General features: G+C 42.8%; 1 protein-coding gene across 5 annotated transcripts in view; it reads left to right on the forward strand.

Moving 5' to 3' along the window:
- Positions 1-8,593: 8,593 nt before the first annotated feature.
- Positions 8,594-18,685, forward strand: part of grhl2b (grainyhead-like transcription factor 2b) — a 33,456-nt gene continuing 23,364 nt past the window's right edge. The window contains exons 1-6 of one of the 5 annotated variants that reach the window (XM_088600824.1): positions 8,594-8,978; positions 14,582-14,768; positions 15,598-15,671; positions 16,819-17,215; positions 17,784-17,839; positions 18,130-18,286. In XM_088600824.1, the coding sequence (XP_088456950.1) occupies positions 8,959-8,978; positions 14,582-14,768; positions 15,598-15,671; positions 16,819-17,215; positions 17,784-17,839; positions 18,130-18,286 (891 nt within the window). In that variant the 5' untranslated portion in view covers positions 8,594-8,958. The other 4 variants (XM_088600823.1, XM_088600822.1, XM_088600825.1 and 1 more) reach the window with 4 other exon arrangements.

An 18,685-nucleotide genomic window follows, 5' to 3' on the forward strand; every position in this document is an offset into this window, starting at 1 on the left:
AGCCAGACGGCAGCTTCATCTGCTCTAATTGTTACCTGCCAAACAGGTAAATGAAGCCCTTTCTGAGCCAAGCCCAAACACGCACTTTTTTCCCATGAAATCTTAGGCATGCAGGCTGCCTTTCACCTTTTCCCATAATGTTTTTTTTTTCTTCCTTGAATTTATCGAGGGTTTGTACGTTTCCTGATGCACGGATATCTCTCTGTCGATCCTCTTTCTCTCTGGGCTTTTTCAACAAAAGTTTGGGGGCCCAGCTGGAGTGAGAGTGACACTGTCACCACAAGGGCCGGCACTCTTTCTGTGATGGGCTGCTCCCCCATCTGTCCTATTCAATCTTTCCGTCACTGAAACGGCAGAACTAATAGTATTGCTGTCTGATGCTCCAAGACCTGTTGGACCGCACTTGTCTGTTTACTATTGTAGTGCCCTCATCAGGCGGTGATGGGGCACTGAGCGAGTGCATGATGGGATCGATGGGATCCTGTCTGGGATAGTGGTGAGATATCAGGGACATTAACACCTGGAACTTGGGGGGAAGGACAGAGGTTTTTCTATATCTTGTGCACGTGTGACTAGTCCATGTTTCCCCATTCTGATTCGTGTTCTCGGGTTCCCACCCTGTAATAGCCAGCAGCCATATCACCCTGCAACTCACAACTGGAAACCCACTGAAGCTCAGCAGGTGTGAGCCTGGTCAGTACCTGGATAAGAGACCTCCTGGGAAAAACTAAGGTTGCTGCTGGAAGAGGTGTTAGTGGGGCCAGCAGGGGGCGCTCACCCTGTGGCTCATGTGGGTCCTAATGCCCCAGTGTAGTGACGGGGACACTATACTGTAAACAGGCGCCGTCCTTCGGATGAGACGTAAAACCGAGGTCCTGACTCTCTGTGGTCATTAAAAATCCCAGGGTGTTTCTCGAAAAGAGTAGGGATGTAACCCCGGCATCCTGGCCAAATTTCCCCATCGGCCTTTATCAATCATGGCCTCCTAACAATCCCCCTCTGTGAATTGGCTTCATCACTCTGCTCTCCTCCCCACTGATAGCTGATGTGTGGTGAGCGTTCTGGCGCACTATGGCTGCCGTCGCATCATCCAGGTGGATGCTGCACACTGGTGGTGGTGGAGGGGAGTCCCCATTACCTGTAAAGCTCTTTGAGTGGAGTGTCCAGAAAAAGCGCTATATAAGTGTAAGCAATTATTATTAATTATTATTATTAATAATGTATACCATACTCACACCCTGGCCTCGAAGTGTGCTTTGGCTGCTGACGTGATTATCTCTGGTATCGATGTTTTGTTTAAACTAGTGTAAACACTGGGTTGATGTGACTTGATTTTCCAGTTTTGGCTGCAGAAGGGTGCACGAAAAAATAGGAGTATTTTTTAGTGTTTCATAAAGCATGAAGCAGATGACTTTGCTGTTCTTGCTTTAGAGTTTGCTATAATAAGAGCTGGGTGGCACACTGAGGCAGTGGTTAGCATTACCTTCTTGCAGAACTGGGGCCCTGGGTTCAATTCTGGGCCTGGAGTGCTGTCTGCATGGAGTTTGCATGCTAATCCTGTGTTTGCATGCATTTTCTCTGGGCGCTCAGGTTTTCTCTCAGTTCAGTTAGGTACTGGCTCCTGGGAAAATTGGCCCTGGCGTGATGTGCCCTGTGTGAGTTTGTGTCTGTGTCTGCCCCGAGTGGACTGTTGTCCTGTCCGGGGTGTGCACTGCCTTTTGCCCAGTGCTTGCTGGGATAGGCTCCAGCTTCCCCGGCATCCTGAATTGGAAGAAGTAAGAAAATGGATGAATGTATTGCTGAATACGGCATGTGCAAATGAGACGATAAGCCAAAGTTACTTTGTTTTCTTTCTGTTATTTTTTCGTAATGAAAAAATGTACCTCCGATTACAGAGGGACCCATAAACCTGACATATTCGAGGTGAGATGAGGGTTTCACACACAAGGTTGTTCCACCCACGACTTCGAATGTGTATCTGGAAAGAGAGGGGTGAAATAGGAGAGTGGGGCAGAGAAAGCCTCTCGCCGAATTTGAATAACAAAAGGCTGATGTGTTGATAATGGTGTTTTTGTGTGTTGTTCCCATGACCGGAGAAGAGCAATAACAGCGATAATAATAAAAAGGAGGAAAAAAGAGGTCTGATCTCATGTGGCAGAGCTGAAACTGGCACTTCCTGCTCCTGGTCTTGCCCAGACCTGCTCTCCGGCTCGAAACCAGCTAGGCAGGCTTTCGCAAAGAGAGGAGCATTGTGAGCAAAGCACTTACACAACAGCAGCCTGCGCTGTGGTTTTCATGAGCCGTAATCCATCCGTGCGGGATAAAAGGAATACCCTTGTATCCGCCTGCGAGAGATCCCCACCTATTTAGTTAACTACTACTTTAACGAAAGTCTGAAATGCATGAGTGCTCATCTGTACAAATTAGAGCAACAAAATAATAATCATTATAATAATATGTTTATAGACGAAAAGGCACTAAATTAATGTTTGGCGAAAGATTTTACATATATTAACACAACAAGAAACTTGACCTCAGACAACAGTGTTTGGACTTTTGAATACCAGGTTATTACAGGGGTGTTCTTTCCTGTCGGATCTTTGTTCGCAAGTGTGCAGTCTTTTGCATCCTGTCGAGTTCATGATAATGCCTGCATTTTTTCCAAACCTGCAATATTTTCCAGTTGACAAGTCTAGAAGCTTGATCACAAATCCTTCTCAGAAAGGCAAAGTTGATTTCAGACAGTGTTTTGTTTCTTTAATTTATCATGCATTGCTTGTGGGTTTTTGCAAGGCAAGGAAAAATATTAATGATTGTTGAAAATATTTTTTTCATACGTCAGTGGGCTCAAACAATTACTAAACATGGGGTTTAGATGTCTTAACCTTGAATAAACCTTTTCTTTGCAATTTAGTGAAGAGGAAGTTGACATCAACACGCAGCTACTTTAACACATGATTGGTGATGAGGTAGTGAATGACACGATGATTTGGTGCATGACACAATGATTTAATACATAACACATCCATTTAGTGCTTGAAACAATGTAATAGTGCATGACACGATGATTTGGTGCTGCCCAACCTTGGCTAAATTCTGCAGAATGCCTGTAGACTCTTTAGAAGAGATTTCGGAATCTAGTATTGTTTGGATGCTTTGGTATATCTCCTTAATAATCATACACAAGGGCCTGAATCTATGTCACAAAAATACTAAATCACAATAATTGATATGGTAACCCAATGTTTAATGGCCACCAATTGTGAAAATATCAATAATATTAGCATAAGCTTTGTGGCAACTTGGAAAATGTGGCCTCTGGTTGTCCTGGGCTCAGTTCCAGACTGGGGTACCTTCTGAGTGAAGTTGATGTGATTTCCCCATATTTGTGTGGATTATCAATTCCTCTCCCCAACGTCTTGTGATGTGTCCTTTCCAGGGTGTGTGTGTGTGTGTGTGTGTGTGTGTGTGTGTGTGTGTGTGTGTGTGTGTGTGTGTGTGTGTGTGTGTGTGTGTGTGTGTGTGTGTGTGTGTCCTGTGATGAACTGGTGTTCTATTCAAGGTGTAGTCCCACCTCAAGGCCTGTGTTGTATGACCCTTCGACCCTTGACAAGACTTTGTGGATGATACTGTATCTGTAACTAGACAAAGAATAATAAGCAATACAAATGTCTCTGGGAGTCATGCTCATTTTACAGATGCACATTATTTATTCAAAATTGTCTCTGTTGTTTGTTCTTGACAAACAACCACATCTGTACCACATCTAGAAACTAGTGGTATATTATAATAATAATCATTAGCAACACCACCATCTCCATGATCACTCTCTGCACCATCATCATCACTCCTTGCGTTCATATATAGCACTTTCTCATCCCTTTCTTGCGCCATTGAAGTCCAGCCCCACTAAACTGCAGTTCATTTACAGAAATGCGAATAAAAATGGGTTCACCAGTTGGATGAAGGGCAGGTTGTACAAGCCCTGAAGTGGAATGGAGCCAAGACTCCAGTGTTAACACCCCAACCTGTCTGTAAAGTGCTAATGGGATGTTAACTGACCAAGCAGTCAGGATTTTGGTTCTGAAGGAATACACCTCCTGCAGCACTGTGACCCTGTGACCCTCTATTATTTGCTTTGGAAATTCTGTTCCAGGGGGAACATTGTCAAAAACATCACTTGCAGCAGGAACCTCTCCCATCCCAGTACTGACCTGGCCCAGCCCTGTTTAGCTTCTGAGATCAGACGAGATTAGGCTACATGAAGCCAGCAATGAGCAGCGTAATGTCATCTCATTTTAATGAATGTACTTTAAGAACCAAAGGGGTTAGTTGATATAGTGGAGCATTTAAAAACAAAAAAAGATTTTTAATATCCACGGCTCAGTATGTTGAATGCTTGTTTCAATACCTCAGGATTTCTCTTTAATTGTGGATTTTCCCTAGTTTTGGTTAATGTGGTGAGAACAGCTAAGCTTTATGGACTAATCTGGGTGTTGTACCACGGATTGCATTAGGACAGTATAAATAAGGACAGCCTTCCCCACCCGAAGAAGGCTCCACAGCCTAAATGTTTTCTTTCTTCTCTTTTCAACATGGCATAAACCTATTACTTGTTCCTTAGAACAGTATGGCAGAAATGTGTTATTCTTAACTATATTTATTGAAAGGAAATCTAATTAAGTGAATCCAAACCCTCAAAAATGAGGTTCAATAATGACCCCTCAATATTGTTGAGACTCAACAATATTTAAATCTGTTAACACATATTAGAATTACATATACATGTACATAGTTCCTGTGACATTGTGTCAGACGGAAATGACAGAAAAAAATTAAGAAATGAACTAGCAATATTTATATGAAATGAATATTTGAATATTCATATAAACCATAATACAAATGTTGTTGTCTCTTAGATATTTATGTGCAAGAACAGTGATTGTGAATATTTAGTTTAAAAAATATATACTGTAATTTCATTTTTATGCAGTTAGGAATGCTTGATGAGATTGACCAAAGTCACAGCCAAAGACACAGGTGTTAGGAGACTGTTCCTTGTTGGATTTGAGGAAGACAGTCTCATTGACAGACTGCTTGGTTAGCTCAGTGCACTGCTGGTCTTTGGTGAAAGTCTGGGCCAGTAGGACAGAAGACGGCTCTCAGACTGTCAGTGTATATCTCCCCTCATGCAGGGACAGATACTTTGACATGACAGAATTTGTAAAAAATGGAGGAGGTTTGTTTTCAATGGCCAACCCAGCCCCACCCACAGTTCGTCTGTGTAGTCCTGTCTTTTTGAGAAACTCCATGGAGTGTTGCTTTATGAGATGGGAGACCTGCTCTTTAAAAAATCCTTTTAAAGAAAAAAGCCTTTTAGACAGTGGTCACCTGTGGCGATCAGAGTCCGCCTCTCGAGTTTACACCCCTACAGCTTGTATTTGCTAAATACTCACAGGTGACTCGCACACTGTTGTGACCAAACATGGACATGTCATAGTTGATTTTCAAAGTTTGGTACTTTTTGTTAAGTGAATTCGCTCTCTCTCTGACCATAGATACATACTGTAAAGGCCTGTCATTTGTTTAAGAATCTCAATACGTGGGTGTTGATTTTAAATTAAAAAGTCGAGTTAAAGTAAAAATTAAAAATAAAAGCAAAGAATATAAGAAATATAGGCCTGTATACTTTTAAGTAAATACTGTACAAACAACCATTGTGTTGCTTAAATTGCCATAGTTTTGAGAGTACTGTATGTACTGCTGTTCCAAAATGCCTTTGCCTTCAAGCTGTTTCTTATTGTTCTCTTACCTGCGACTAGCTAATATTTCTGACAGATATGTGTCTGATTTTTCCTTTTAATAAAAGAACATTCCTTTAAAGGAAAAATATAGTTAGGACTGTCAGTCATTTCTTTGTTTCATGTTATTTGGTAACAAGATCTCATTTGTATGAATAATGAAAGTGCATGTTTTCAACAAAAAGAGAATATTCTTCGGTGTGATTTTTCATTGTTCATTTATTCTCTGTGCCAGCTGGGGAACGATAGTGTTTGTTCTCACCTGATATTATCCATGTTAGTCCTGAAGTAAGGGCAAAAGTCAGAGTGAAAACCGTGCACAGAATTCCAGCAGGAATGTTGCTATCTGGAGTTGTGCTTATAAAACGAAATAAGTAAATAAATCTGTGAATTTATGAACCTTTATGGTCAGATATTCAAATCTTCATACGTGAGGAAAACGCCAGCACACAACCTAAGTTGCTGTGGATTTTCTCACTGGCATCAGCAGAACTGGCAGCCTCTTCTCAGCTATCAGTGTGTTACTCAGAGCTCAGCGACACAAAGCCACTGACAGCTCTCCTGGAAATTCCTGAGCTCTGAGAGGATGGGTTTCTCTTTATCAGTGTGCTGTCTGAAAGCTGCCCAGCCTGTTTGTGTGCTTTGCTTTTCATGTGCTTTCATGCCCACTAGAGTACCCTTAAAATTCTCACGGGGAATTAGGGTTTTCTACCGGAGTGGCATCCTTCCATTACTCCTGGGAAATGTTCAAGTCTCCCCTGTCCTCCCTTTCAGCTTTGTTTTTTTCTTTTGTTTGACCAAAACAAAACTCTGCATCAGTTATCCCTAAAAAGGCTTGATCATACTCTTAAGTATATCCCAGTTGTATTTTTAAACGTGTAGGGTGTAACGTGATAGAGTTTTTGAATGGGCCTGATCACATAGCATTGGACACTAAAGTCCCCCTCCCTGTCCCTGCTCAGTGCAGGTTAAGGCCCCGGAAGAGCTGCAGTGAGTTAGTTATACAGCCTCATTCATTCCCCCAGCAAGATCACGGAGTGTGCCTGACAGAGTCATCGAGACCTCGTGTCATAAGACTGTCAGGAAGGTCACAAACTACAGCAGGGCAGGACAGTGGCACAGTGGCCAGTGTTGCTGCCTCACAGTGCAGGCACCTGGGTTCAGGTCCGGAGTTTTGTCTGTTCTCCACACGTTCCCCATGCTGGGTTGCTGCCAGGCGCTCTGGTTTCCTCCCATAGTCCAAGAACATACTTGTAGGTTCATTGGCTTCTGGGAAAACTGGCCCTGCCATGAGTGTCTGAGTATCTGTGTCTGTGTCTGTGTCTGTCCGTCCTTGCGTCCCCTCGGGGATGTGCCCCGCCTAAGGCCCATCGCCTGCTGGGATAGGCTCCAGCTCTGTGACCCTGAATTGGATAAAGGTGTTAGAAAATGGATGGCTGTAGATTATTTGCCATTTTGAGCCATTTCTTGAAAGACGTAATTGGTTTACACAACAGGGGGTGGAAGGCTTGTTCCACACTCCCGCAAGCCTTTGTGCAAAGACATGCCTCCCATTCTGAACTTTAACTGCACTCCCCTTAGTCTCCACTGGCGTCTCTGCTCATTTTGAAGATGTCCACTGAGTTTACTTTGTCAAGGCCCTTGAGGATTTTGAATCCTTGGGATAAAGTCCCTTTGAAGTCTTGAGCGTTCAAGGCCTTTCAGCAGTCAGTGTAGGACATTCCTCTGAATGATTCCCAGGAATGTATCTGGTTGCCCTTCTCTGGAGGGATTCCTGTCGAAAAGGGAATGAGTTTTCTGTCCCTGTGCACTGCAGCCTCCCACTGTGCTGAATCTAACAGGGCTCCTGTGTTTTGGATAAATGTCAAATGTAAAAAAAATGAATAGGTTAAAAATTCAAATTTGCCATTTCTAATTTTTTTGATGCCTTTAACTTAGATTACTGGCTCTTAATTCTCTATTGTGTTTGTGAACAGTACTTTGTGAAGGTGTCCTAGAACTGTTTGATTGATACCTGATATGAGCAATTTCAAGACAAGAGCCAAGTGATCCTGATTTGTAATGATTCACTGTCTATGATAATAATAGTCATCATTATTATTGTCGTAATTTTAAAATGAACCATTTTGTACTAGAGTTTTAATTGATTTGTTCATTTAAGAATTTTATTAGAATATTATTAGAAAGAGAGGAGAGTCAACCCATTTTTTAAAGAGGAAAACTGTTTTTCGGAAAGAGTAAAATCAACAAAATCGATTTCAATATTTCCAACTACGCAGGAGCATTTCAAATTAATGGCTTTTCGTGTGATGGTCTTTCAGAAAAACGAACTCCCCGACACCACCTTAGTAAACTTATACATTTCGCATACATGTTCAGACTTAATTCCAACTGTTAAGGGAAAGGGTGTGTAGCGGTGCGCTTGATTTCCAGTACATTATTGAACTGTACTGTAAAAACAACTGTTGGGCTCTGTACCAGTCCATCTCTGCACTGGAGGCGTCCTGTTAGTGCAGAACACCGAATCAGCACCGGAAAACAACAACAGTTTGTTTTATTCGTGCCCATTCTTTGTGGTCTGACAGCAATGTGTGCGCTATGTCAATCAGCTCATTGTGTGAGGGCACAAGTAGTTCATTTATCTGGGGGTCGCATGGGCCGTCTGTCGCTTCAGGTGAGAGGCGGGACATACCTGTTCACTCCCAGCCTATCACCGCTGTTTGCTACAAGCCTTGGGGCCAATCAGCGGCTAGCTCGTCCCTCCTACAACACAGAGGTACTCCGCAGTAAAAGAATTCACAAAGTTTACCTGCAGCTATCTGCAAAGCAGGGTAAAGATCTTTTACTTTGGAATAGGAATTCACTTTTTTTTGGGGGGTGAGGGGAAGATTACTAGTGCCGATACATTGAGATACAAGATAATAAACTCAAACTGATTGCACCTGGCTGGAGCACTGTACAGCGTGCGCGCTGTACCTGTCCGGTGATCAAGTTCAGAAAGAAGTGGAGTAAAAAAAAAAAAGCAGTAGTACCTGTAGCTCGAGTTCTGCCGTCTCTTCCTCAGTTCGTTCCTACACCTCTACCTGCACAGACTTGAAAGTCCAGTTTCACAAGCAAGAACAGGAGAGGGAAAAAAGGGGAGTTTGTTGGAGCAAATATGTCACAGGAGACGGACAAGTAAGTGATCATACTAGTTTGGGATCTACTTTGAGGTTTACCATGGCTTGTTATGGGACAAGTTTTTCGACCGTTTTTTATTTTATGTCTTAATCTGTCGTTTTACACGATTTATCGAATTTTTAATTCATCCCATGTGTCATTGCTTCCCAGTTTGTTTTTTTTTAGTTTGTTATGGAATTTGACAGATCAAAACGTGTGCTCTGATGCTTTGGCCTCATGAAGTGGATGTCAAAAGGTTTTGGTGGTCAGTGAGTGGAAAAGTAATTGCTACGTTGAACTGGAGCCAGAAACCGGCCATCTTCGCTTCATTAGATATCAAGGAGTTGCCCAAGTTTGGGCAAATTAATTTTAGTCACTTTTGAACGCTCGATGTGATCTTTGTTCTGAGAGTCTTAAGTCCGAATATGAAAAATAACTTCGTAACTTCTCAACGGATCGTGTCTTCCATAACTATTCTCTCACATTTTAATGCCGTAACGATTTTGGGGGAAAAAAATGTAGAAGTCAATGTCTGATAATCTTTCATCGTACCGAACCTTCATGAAGAGAGAAATTAGTCATAATCGTTTCTCCACAATGCAAATCATTTAACTGCTTCGCTTATGCCAGTCAGCTAAACTCTTTCTGGAAAGTTTGTATTCATGCAAATAGGTTACAGCGCGATTAACAAACATAAGGCACTAACTTCACACACAGGTTTCGGTGGGTGAATTGAAAGAATTCAATACGAAAAAGAAAAATAATATTGACATTAATCGAAACCATACAAAAATAGTCCTATTAAATTGTCTACACGTTAACTGTGATAAGGGTCAATAGGTCTTAAGCGTGCAGTATTTCGTAGTAATTTGTCTTTTTGTTTTATTTTCGGTTTTGGTTGACGGAATATATTAATTTAATAAGCTCAAATATTTGTTTTTATATTAGGATAACACGTCCTGATATGGAGTTTAGGTCAGAAAAGGAAGATCCATGATGCATCTGAATTTAATTCCGTTTCCGTCCACTTAAAACAAATATACTATGAGCTGAAAATACGTTTATTGAGATTAGTACAGTCCGAGGAATTTATCTACACAATTTATTTAAATGTGAATATTTACGTATTGCTTCAACTTTAAATGCATGCGAAGTTTTTTTAAATTAATCTGTAATTATTTTAAGTGTCCCTTTCTTCGCAAAATTGCCAATTCACTTGGTTGATCACATTTCCTTAATTTCATTTTAAACGTTAGAGGAACTAGGATGTGTTTTTATGATAGTGTAATTGTTGTCAGACGGCTGAACACATTTTTTACTTTGCTTGAAGTGAACAATTTCATGTATTAATATAGGGTTTCTCAGTGTCATCTGACCGTTTTTGTGTGAATACTTTCCAGAATAAAAGAACAGGGTGGGTCACTTAATTCCTGAAATAAACCTCGACACACCTATTTTGTCTCAATCTGTCTCGAAGGACAGGGATAGTTTTAGCACCCAGGTTCTTGTGACATCACGGTTTTTTATTTTCGTTAAAAGTTGAAAGCTAATGTGTTTATAGAGGATTCCCACGGACTAAAAAAAAAGCAAAACATAAAATCCGTGACTAAATTCAATTTAGCCCTGCGGAAAAAAAACAATGCTAGAGACTGGTGGCTTTTTAGTCCCCAAATTAGTTATTTGTATTAAATAAAAAAGCTAATGTTGCACGCTTTAAAAAAAATAAAATAAAATACCGTTTGTACCAATCTGATACACGGATCTCTGCGTCAGACATCAAAGCATCTATCGGCAAAAATTTACAAAACACAGAAAACTCTCTTTTTCAAAGCAGAATGCCAGGGCTTCTCCTAGCTACATGTGTTCTCTTAATCTCGCCGTCGTTTGGTCTTTAATCCTTGGGAGAATCGCTAAGACGCACGGCGCTGCGCCTAAATGGGAAACGCATTTCGCCTCCTCCCGACTCTCTCTGCGCGCAGGGAAACAAAACCTCCGCTGGTGAAAGAGGAGAATGTTGGGAAGGGCCGAGACACGACAGTCCTTTGTTATCCCGAGATCTCCCCTAGGGCCCCTTCTCAATGTGGTCTCCCTCTGCAGGGTAGCGTTATCTCGGACATCTCGGGGTGGAGCTGGGTGGGCACGGAGAAGCTGGGAAGGGAGAGGGGGTGCACCGACATGAGCTGGTGCCGACACGACAGCCCCCGCTTCGCCGCTGCGGGGAAAAAAAAAAAACGAAGAGCCATTGCCGAGCAAGAATCAGAATATTTCCACGGCTTTTCACCTTTTCAGCGAGGTTTCGGTGTTTTCATTCACACACAGCTCGTTATATTCTTGCTCTGAAATTCGGACGGGTGCGCTAATCTTTAACCTATTAATTTTTTTAAACATTGTTTTTTGTGTGTGTGTGTGTGAATGTTATAGGCTGGTGATTTTATGCACAGCAACTTAAAGAGGTTGCACCTGCCCCTTACCCCTCCTTCTTTCGTTTTGTTGGTTCCCATGTAGAGAGTTGGGTTTATGGGAGCAGTCTGGCACATATACTGTGCTAACCTGGGTGTAGACTGCAGGACTCTCAGGTGGGGAAGAGCACCAATATTAACCACTACTCCTCCTTACTGCAGCAAAAACACTGCAACACCTGGAATCTTCCGACTGCAGAGAAACACACTAGCCATTACACCCTGCCCCTGCAATGAGCATAACGTTAATTTTTCTTTTCTTAGACGACGAAGAGAGGTGAAAACATGACGTACAGTCATGAGGCAGGTTAGACAATACAGAAAAAAGCTTAAAGGAAGAAAAGAAAAGGTCGTGAAGCACGTGAGGGTTACAGAACATAAGGTAATCTGAGACTGCGGACACAAGGAGGCCAAAAAATAGAGACTATTCCCTGTAGAGTTTCACAGCGTACTCTTGTCTGTTTATTTCATAGTTTCTGCTTCAGCAGAAGAGTTGCTAACTCTTTGCCCATTGTCAAAAGCAAAAGGGAGACCCTGCTTTCAAATCAGCATCACAACATCAGATTTTACTACACAAGGTTCTAAATCAGAGAACTTTGTGAAAAGTTTTTAATCCCCCCATTGGTAAAGGATGGTTCACCTTTCACATGATCAATGGGCAGAACGATTGTGAGTGCTGAAGTCTGACATGCATTTTGTAATGGGCTCTCAGAGGTCTCATGCGATCAACATATTGATTCGATTGTTCTGTAGGGGAAACCGGATCACTGCTCCATTATTCTTCACAAGAATCGAAAATACAAAGAGGTTCACGTGTACCGATGGCTTTATTTCAAATGTCATTCAACTAAAATTACTTTCTTCTCCTTTAAAACCCAGTGCTTCTCTCACAATGCTTACAGACAACAAGTGTGCTAGTTAATGAACTACTGTAAGTTTGTTAAAAATGAAATGAACATTTGCTAAACGGACTCTATGGTAATTGCTAGGTTTTCATAATTTGTCTTAGTGAATGAGTGGGAACAAATTGTAAGAGGTTTGCAGTTATTTTTTTAAAGCGAGTGACCCTCATTTGCCGTTGGATGGAAATGCATTAAATAGGACTGTTCAAATCTTATCACTGTACCACATTTTGCAGTCTTACTGTCGCTGATCTCAACAATATTCTTATTTAAGATCACAGATTTTTTTAGGAGCAAATGCACATTGTAAAACAAATGGCTGGTTCTCTCGATTCAGAATGGGGTGTAAATGATCGGCAAATGTAAGTTAAATAGGCTTCTGTTTGAAATTTCAAATGATTCTAAGGTATAATAATGTACACAGAGTTGAAAATAAAACAAATTAGTAATGGACATCAAATTGCTCTTTATTTTCTCCCACATGAACAAAATGCTGAGCACAGTGCCCTGGCAGAATGAAAGAAGTGCTTGAATGGGATCTGTTTGAGAACAGACAGGGGGATGTCACAGTGGTAAACAGGGCAAACAGTTTACTGGATAAAGTAGTAAGAAACCATATCACACCTGCCCCAGCCAGCCAGATCAGTGTCCTGTGTTATTTGTTTGATACAGGTGTACACCAGTGTTACAATGGCTGCGGTAGGAAGCTTTAACAGGATTTCAGCTGAATTCTTCTTTCTTTGATACTTCATAGTGGGTAGAGCGAAGCACATGTCAGAGCTGCAAAGAGCCGAGACAATAGAAAACAATGGGCCTTCATTAAGCGAAGAATAAATATCCCATTTGGTCAGATGTTAGTATGGATTATAATGCTTTGATTTACTATTTATCCAACATTTAGTTGCTCAAATGCACCGTGTAAACTTTAACGTCTTTGTGACGTACAGCTTAATGGACATGCTGATCACGGTTCTGCTTTAGATGAAGTCTGATAATAAATAAATCGGTCAATTGGTTGTGCATATGGATGTGTCAAGACAATGGGCGATAATCCTTTGACACGGTTTGGCTTCAAAGTAGTTTTTCTGAAATTATGCAACCTTGTAAGGTGTTTGAGACTTTGTAAGATTGTTGTTGAAGACTTTTTATTTAGTGACTTTATTTTATATAGCACTTTTAAAAGTGGCTTCCCAAAGCACTTTGCAAAATAAAGCACACAAGGAGAGAAGATAGGAAAAATTAACGCAAAGTACAACACGGTTTCGGAATGCAGTAGGAATGTAAGCCAATTAAACCAATTAAATAAAAGCCCTTCTAAAGATGAAGGTTTTGAGTCTGGGTTTGAAGGAGCTCAGGGAAGGTGACTCTCTGTTATCCTTAGGGATAGAATTCCAGAGCTTTGGGGCGCAGCAGGAGAAGGTCCTGTCATTGGTAGGATGTAGATAGGCTTGTGGGACAGACAGGAGACCAGAATTGGACAAACCAAGGAGGTGGGGAGTAGGAAGATAGTAAGTCAGACAGGTACGGTGGTGTCAAGCCTTTTAGAGCCTTATAGGCGAGCATGAGGAAGCTGACACAAAACCGGATAGGAAGCCAGTGCAAAGACTCCAGGACAGGAGTAATTTGATCACCTGTGATCACCTAGTCAGGATTCTGTTGGCTGAATTCTCGATATACTGCGTTTTTTTCAAGGTGCGTTGAGATACCCTAGCAAACCGTTAGAATGATCAAGTCGAAGGAAGATGTAAGTGTTGACCAGATTCAGTCAGTGGCAGCATAAGACGTGGTCTGGCGATATTTCCGAGATGGAAGAATGATGTTTTTCCAGTATTTTGCACATTTGGGTTCAACGTCAAATATCACCCCCAAGTGCTTCACTTTAGATTGAAATTCAGGTACACTGCCAACCACGGATAGGGTGACTGCATTGTCTTTAAAAACCTGATGAGAAGTCCTGAGAAACATGGCGTCAGTCTTGTTGCTGTTCAAGTGAAGGAAATTTTCGAGACAAGTGATAAGTGAACTTTGTATTACAGCTTAGAAAAAGAATCCGTCATGCACTATGAGCCACAGCTACATAGAAGAAAAAACCTTTTAAATTTATTTTGAGAAAGACGTTGTGTGGTGTTTCACAGACACGCATGTTTACTTTGGAGAAACAATACACTGTAGTGGAAAAGAGAACTTCCTGGTGTAGCACTCGTCCCCTAACGTTTCAGGAGGTTTGCCCGTGTACTAAGTGGCCTTCTTTGTGTCCCAGCAAGCGGTTGGTGGTAGTTGTGCCAAACGACAACTCCTTTCACCCCAGACGGGCCTACACCAGCGAGGATGAGGCATGGAAGTCGTACCTCGAAAACCCCCTCACTGCCGCCACCAAGGCCATGATGAGCATCAATGGGGACGAGGACAGTGCGGCGGCTCTGGGCCTGCTGTACGACTACTACAAGGTGGGCGTCAACTCAACGCATGGCATGCTGCACCTGAAACCGAGAACAGCGGGCACTTCTTCACCCGAAGGGTGGTGAGGTTTAGTGGAACAAGCTACACAGCCACGTGGTTGAAGCCGATACCCTGGTTTCCTCCATGAAACAGCTGGATGTGATCCTTGTATCAATTCTCTACTAACTACCAAACGGGTCAGATGGGCCTCCTCTCGTTTGCATCTGTTCTTACGGTGACAAGGTGCACAAACAGTGAAACTTATCAGTCCAAGTGGGAGCCACTCTAGATCCCTGATAAGGCACTGAAACAGCAAATGCTTTCTACTCAGTAAATCTCCTGGTTTGTTGATCAGCAATGTCACTAAGCTTTGAGGTGACTGAGGCATGAATTGAGGAAATTAATTCACAATTAGTCAATAAACTGCCCTTCCTCTTTTCCACTTCCTCCCACAGCCTGCTTGCTCCAAAGCTTCCAGTCATTGCAATTGAAGTTCTTGGGTTTTAATCAACCCACCAGGATGCCAACACACTCTTCCCAAAGGAAACGAGGCTCGAGTTGCAAAGCAGCTAATGTGCATTTTCCGAAAAGCAGAAAGCAGTGCCACACAGACTGAGTTTACTGGGCTGCAAAGTGAGCAGCGGGAAGATTATTAAAAGTAAAAATATTCTGTAATCAATGTACTATAAACTACATGTACATTTGTGGTTCAGTTTTTGCCTTTCAGGTCAGTGTGTAGATAGAGTGAGAGAGAATCATTAGGGGAGATAGACAGAGGGAGATACACCTCATCAAAATGTTTATTTCTGAGAAAGTAATTCAACTGTGATTTTTAAGGTTCCTAAAGAAAAGAGATTATTGCCTGTAGCCAAAGTCCCCGTCGTTGAGATCCAAGAAGAGCATGAGAAGAGGTCAGTATTTTACAGTTTTCACAACATAATTAGACCAGCAATCGGAAAATCGAAACGTCTTATTTTTCAAGTGTTTTCTTCTTTTTTAATACCATAAATTGCTTAAAGTTAAAAAAGTTGTATTTAGTTTTGAAATTCAGGTTGTATGGATTTTTAGAAATTGTACGTGAAATGTCATTTGTGAACCATGTTAGGAAATGAACTACAGCTTCCCTTTGCTGAAAGTACATTGAATAACAGAGGGAAGAAAAACAGCCACAGAGAAGTTTCTGGTTCTATGTTTCCTGCCTGAATGAGTCAACAGAAAAATGTTTAACTGCTGGTTAATGGAATAGATCTGGCTATAGTTGGAATACATTTTCTTGAGAATTATTTGAGAAATTCAGTTATTTAAAGAAGAACTAAAAAAGAAAACAAAAGGAAAGCAATTTCTCATGTTTATAAAGAAGGTTTCTTCCTCTATTTCAAAAGGAAAGCTCCTTTGCATATGGTATTTCAGATAGATGTGGAAGTATTTGCTGGAGCAAATGCTTTCTTTATTCTATAGATGTGAAAAACATCAATTCATCTTCTGAATTTCAAAGCACTTTTAAGTCCCTGGTGTTATTTTAATCATAACGATTCCTTCATTTCTTTATGACATGGATGCATAACATTCACCGAAATGCGCTGCTCTCTTTGAGCTATGGATGTGGAGTAGTTGTACCTGCTTTGAAAGGGACTTATCTTTGTCCTTCGGCTGTCTGGCATTACTTGAACAAAATGTGCCCCACATTTTCGCACTGCGCCCATTAACGCTGGCTGCTTTCAAGAACTGTCAGGGTAGAATTGTTCGTTTTTGGTGTTTTTAGCCTGCTACAGCGTGATTAAAAGGGATCCTCCTATTTATGAGTTCCTCAGAGCGGTAACAATCAAGAGTATCAACCTGAACACGATTTCTATCCTGTCAGAATGTTATCTGCAGCCTCTGAGATAACAACCTCAGGCGCCATTCTTCAAACGCCCTCCTTCTCGCTGGTAACCGTCCTCATGTTGAAGCTGTTCAGGTGAACTCTGCGGGCTGCCCGAAGCCTGAAATGTCGTGTGCTGAGGCCTAGCAGACAGGCGGACCAGTAACCAGCCTGTTGGTAATGACCGTGTGTGACAGGAGCTGTATGGCCGGGGCTGATGGGCAGGGGGACAGCGACGGCGTGGACAACCGCGTGCAGGTGCTGAAGTCGGTGCCGGTGAACCTGTCCCTGAACGCGGACCACCTGGACTCCCCCTCCAAGAGGGACCCGTACGGCGCGGCGCCCCCCCCGGAGGGCGGCGCGGCCGGCGGGGGCGTGCCGGCGGTCACGGTGGTGAAGGCCGAGGTCTACGCCCCCGTCTTCATGGGCCCCGGAGTGCACTACTCGCGGGCCGAAGGCGAGGAGCTGCCGCGCGTCGTCTACGAGCAGAGCCCCTACGACGTGCCCGCGGTCAGCCACTCGGCCTACATGAAGGACGACCAGCGCAGCACGCCCGACAGCACGTACGAGGACTCCTACAAGGACGAGCAAGAGGTGAGGCCGAAGCACGCCGATCTGTGCCAGGCACCGGCCACCCTGCGGGACACCAGGACTAACCAAGCCCGAGCTTTCCCACGATGTCTGCCATGTGCCCTTTCTCCACTAGTTCTGGGACGGGCGATTCAGCTCCAATGTGCAGTTTATTTGCCTCATTCTATGATTTGAAGTTCTTAATAAGCGAATACACTGGGTCTCTGTCAGTTTATGCCAGAACAGAAGCCCTTCTTGTAAGAGAGTGGGTAGAGAAGAGAATTATGAAGGGGAACACTGTGATTAACTTCAGAAATATGATTTATATATCGTAATTTCTATATTTCTGAATCTTGAGCTCATTTGCAATAATTCCGTTCACGTGCCAAAATTACAGTACAGTACTCACTACTTTGTGAGGAGGATATGAAGTCGTTTGATTAAAGTCCTCTCATGGCTTGACTTGTTTGGCTCGTTCAGCGATCGCTCTTTTACACTGGTAGCATCATCTTTGCTGAGAAGTTGGGATTCTGTAGATGATTTTTTTCCCCATCTACAGAATCAGTTTCTCGTGTTCTCGTTGTTTTAACAGAAATATCGCACGTCGTCTTTGGGGGCTGAAGAATTCATCTACGATCCTCCGGGAGTGTAAGTGTGGCCTTCTGGACTTTCCATAAGTTCAGGAGCACCTCCTTTTCATTTGGATAGAACAGTCTGACCAATGTGACTCGCAGTACTGGAGAAGTACTGCTGATTCAAACGCACACCGCACCCGACCCAGTCAACGTCATCGTACCCTGCGTAGAACATTCACTCAGAACTAGGCAGGGTCAGTTGCTCAGCACTGATCGTCGAGATGACATCAGACGTATCAGACCAGTCAGGAGACGGAAAAAGGCATTGTTTGATGTTGTTCTTGTTTTTCTCGTCTGGCACAGAGACACCTTCCAGTACACATTAGAAGCGACAAAGTCTCTTCGGCAGAGGCAAGGGGAGGGGCCGATGACCTATCTGAACAAAGGACAGTTCTACGCCGTGACGTTGAGTGAGACGGGAGCCAACAAATGCCTTCGACACCCCATCAGTAAAGTCAGGGTACGTCCTCTCTCGAATCGGGGGACGCAGAGGTGTTTCGAGGACTGCATGGCGCCATGGGAAACGCGCGGGTGTGGGACTAGAATGCAGGAAAGCGGTTCTTTGAGGTGAATCAGCTGCCAGTGTGATTGAAGCTGTGCCTGGTCAATACAGCAAAGGTGAAACCTCTAAGGTGAAACCACATTGCAGCTGTTGCGGTGTTGGTGGACCAGTAGGTGGCAGTCTTCTCCCTGGACTTAAATTTCCCAACCAGTGCCTGTTGGTGCAAAATATCTTCCAGATGAGGCATTTAACCAAAGTCCTCCTGCTTAACTGGTTCCCGAAGATTCCATGGCGCTGTTTGCAAGAATACAGGTTTTTATCCCAGTGTTCTGGCTGCATTCCTCTTTGTGTTTGTTC

This window comes from Lepisosteus platostomus, chromosome 12 (assembly GCF_059453375.1).
Source record: "Lepisosteus platostomus isolate fLepPlt1 chromosome 12, fLepPlt1.hap1, whole genome shotgun sequence".
In the NCBI taxonomy this organism is placed as follows: Eukaryota; Metazoa; Chordata; class Actinopteri; order Semionotiformes; family Lepisosteidae; genus Lepisosteus; species Lepisosteus platostomus.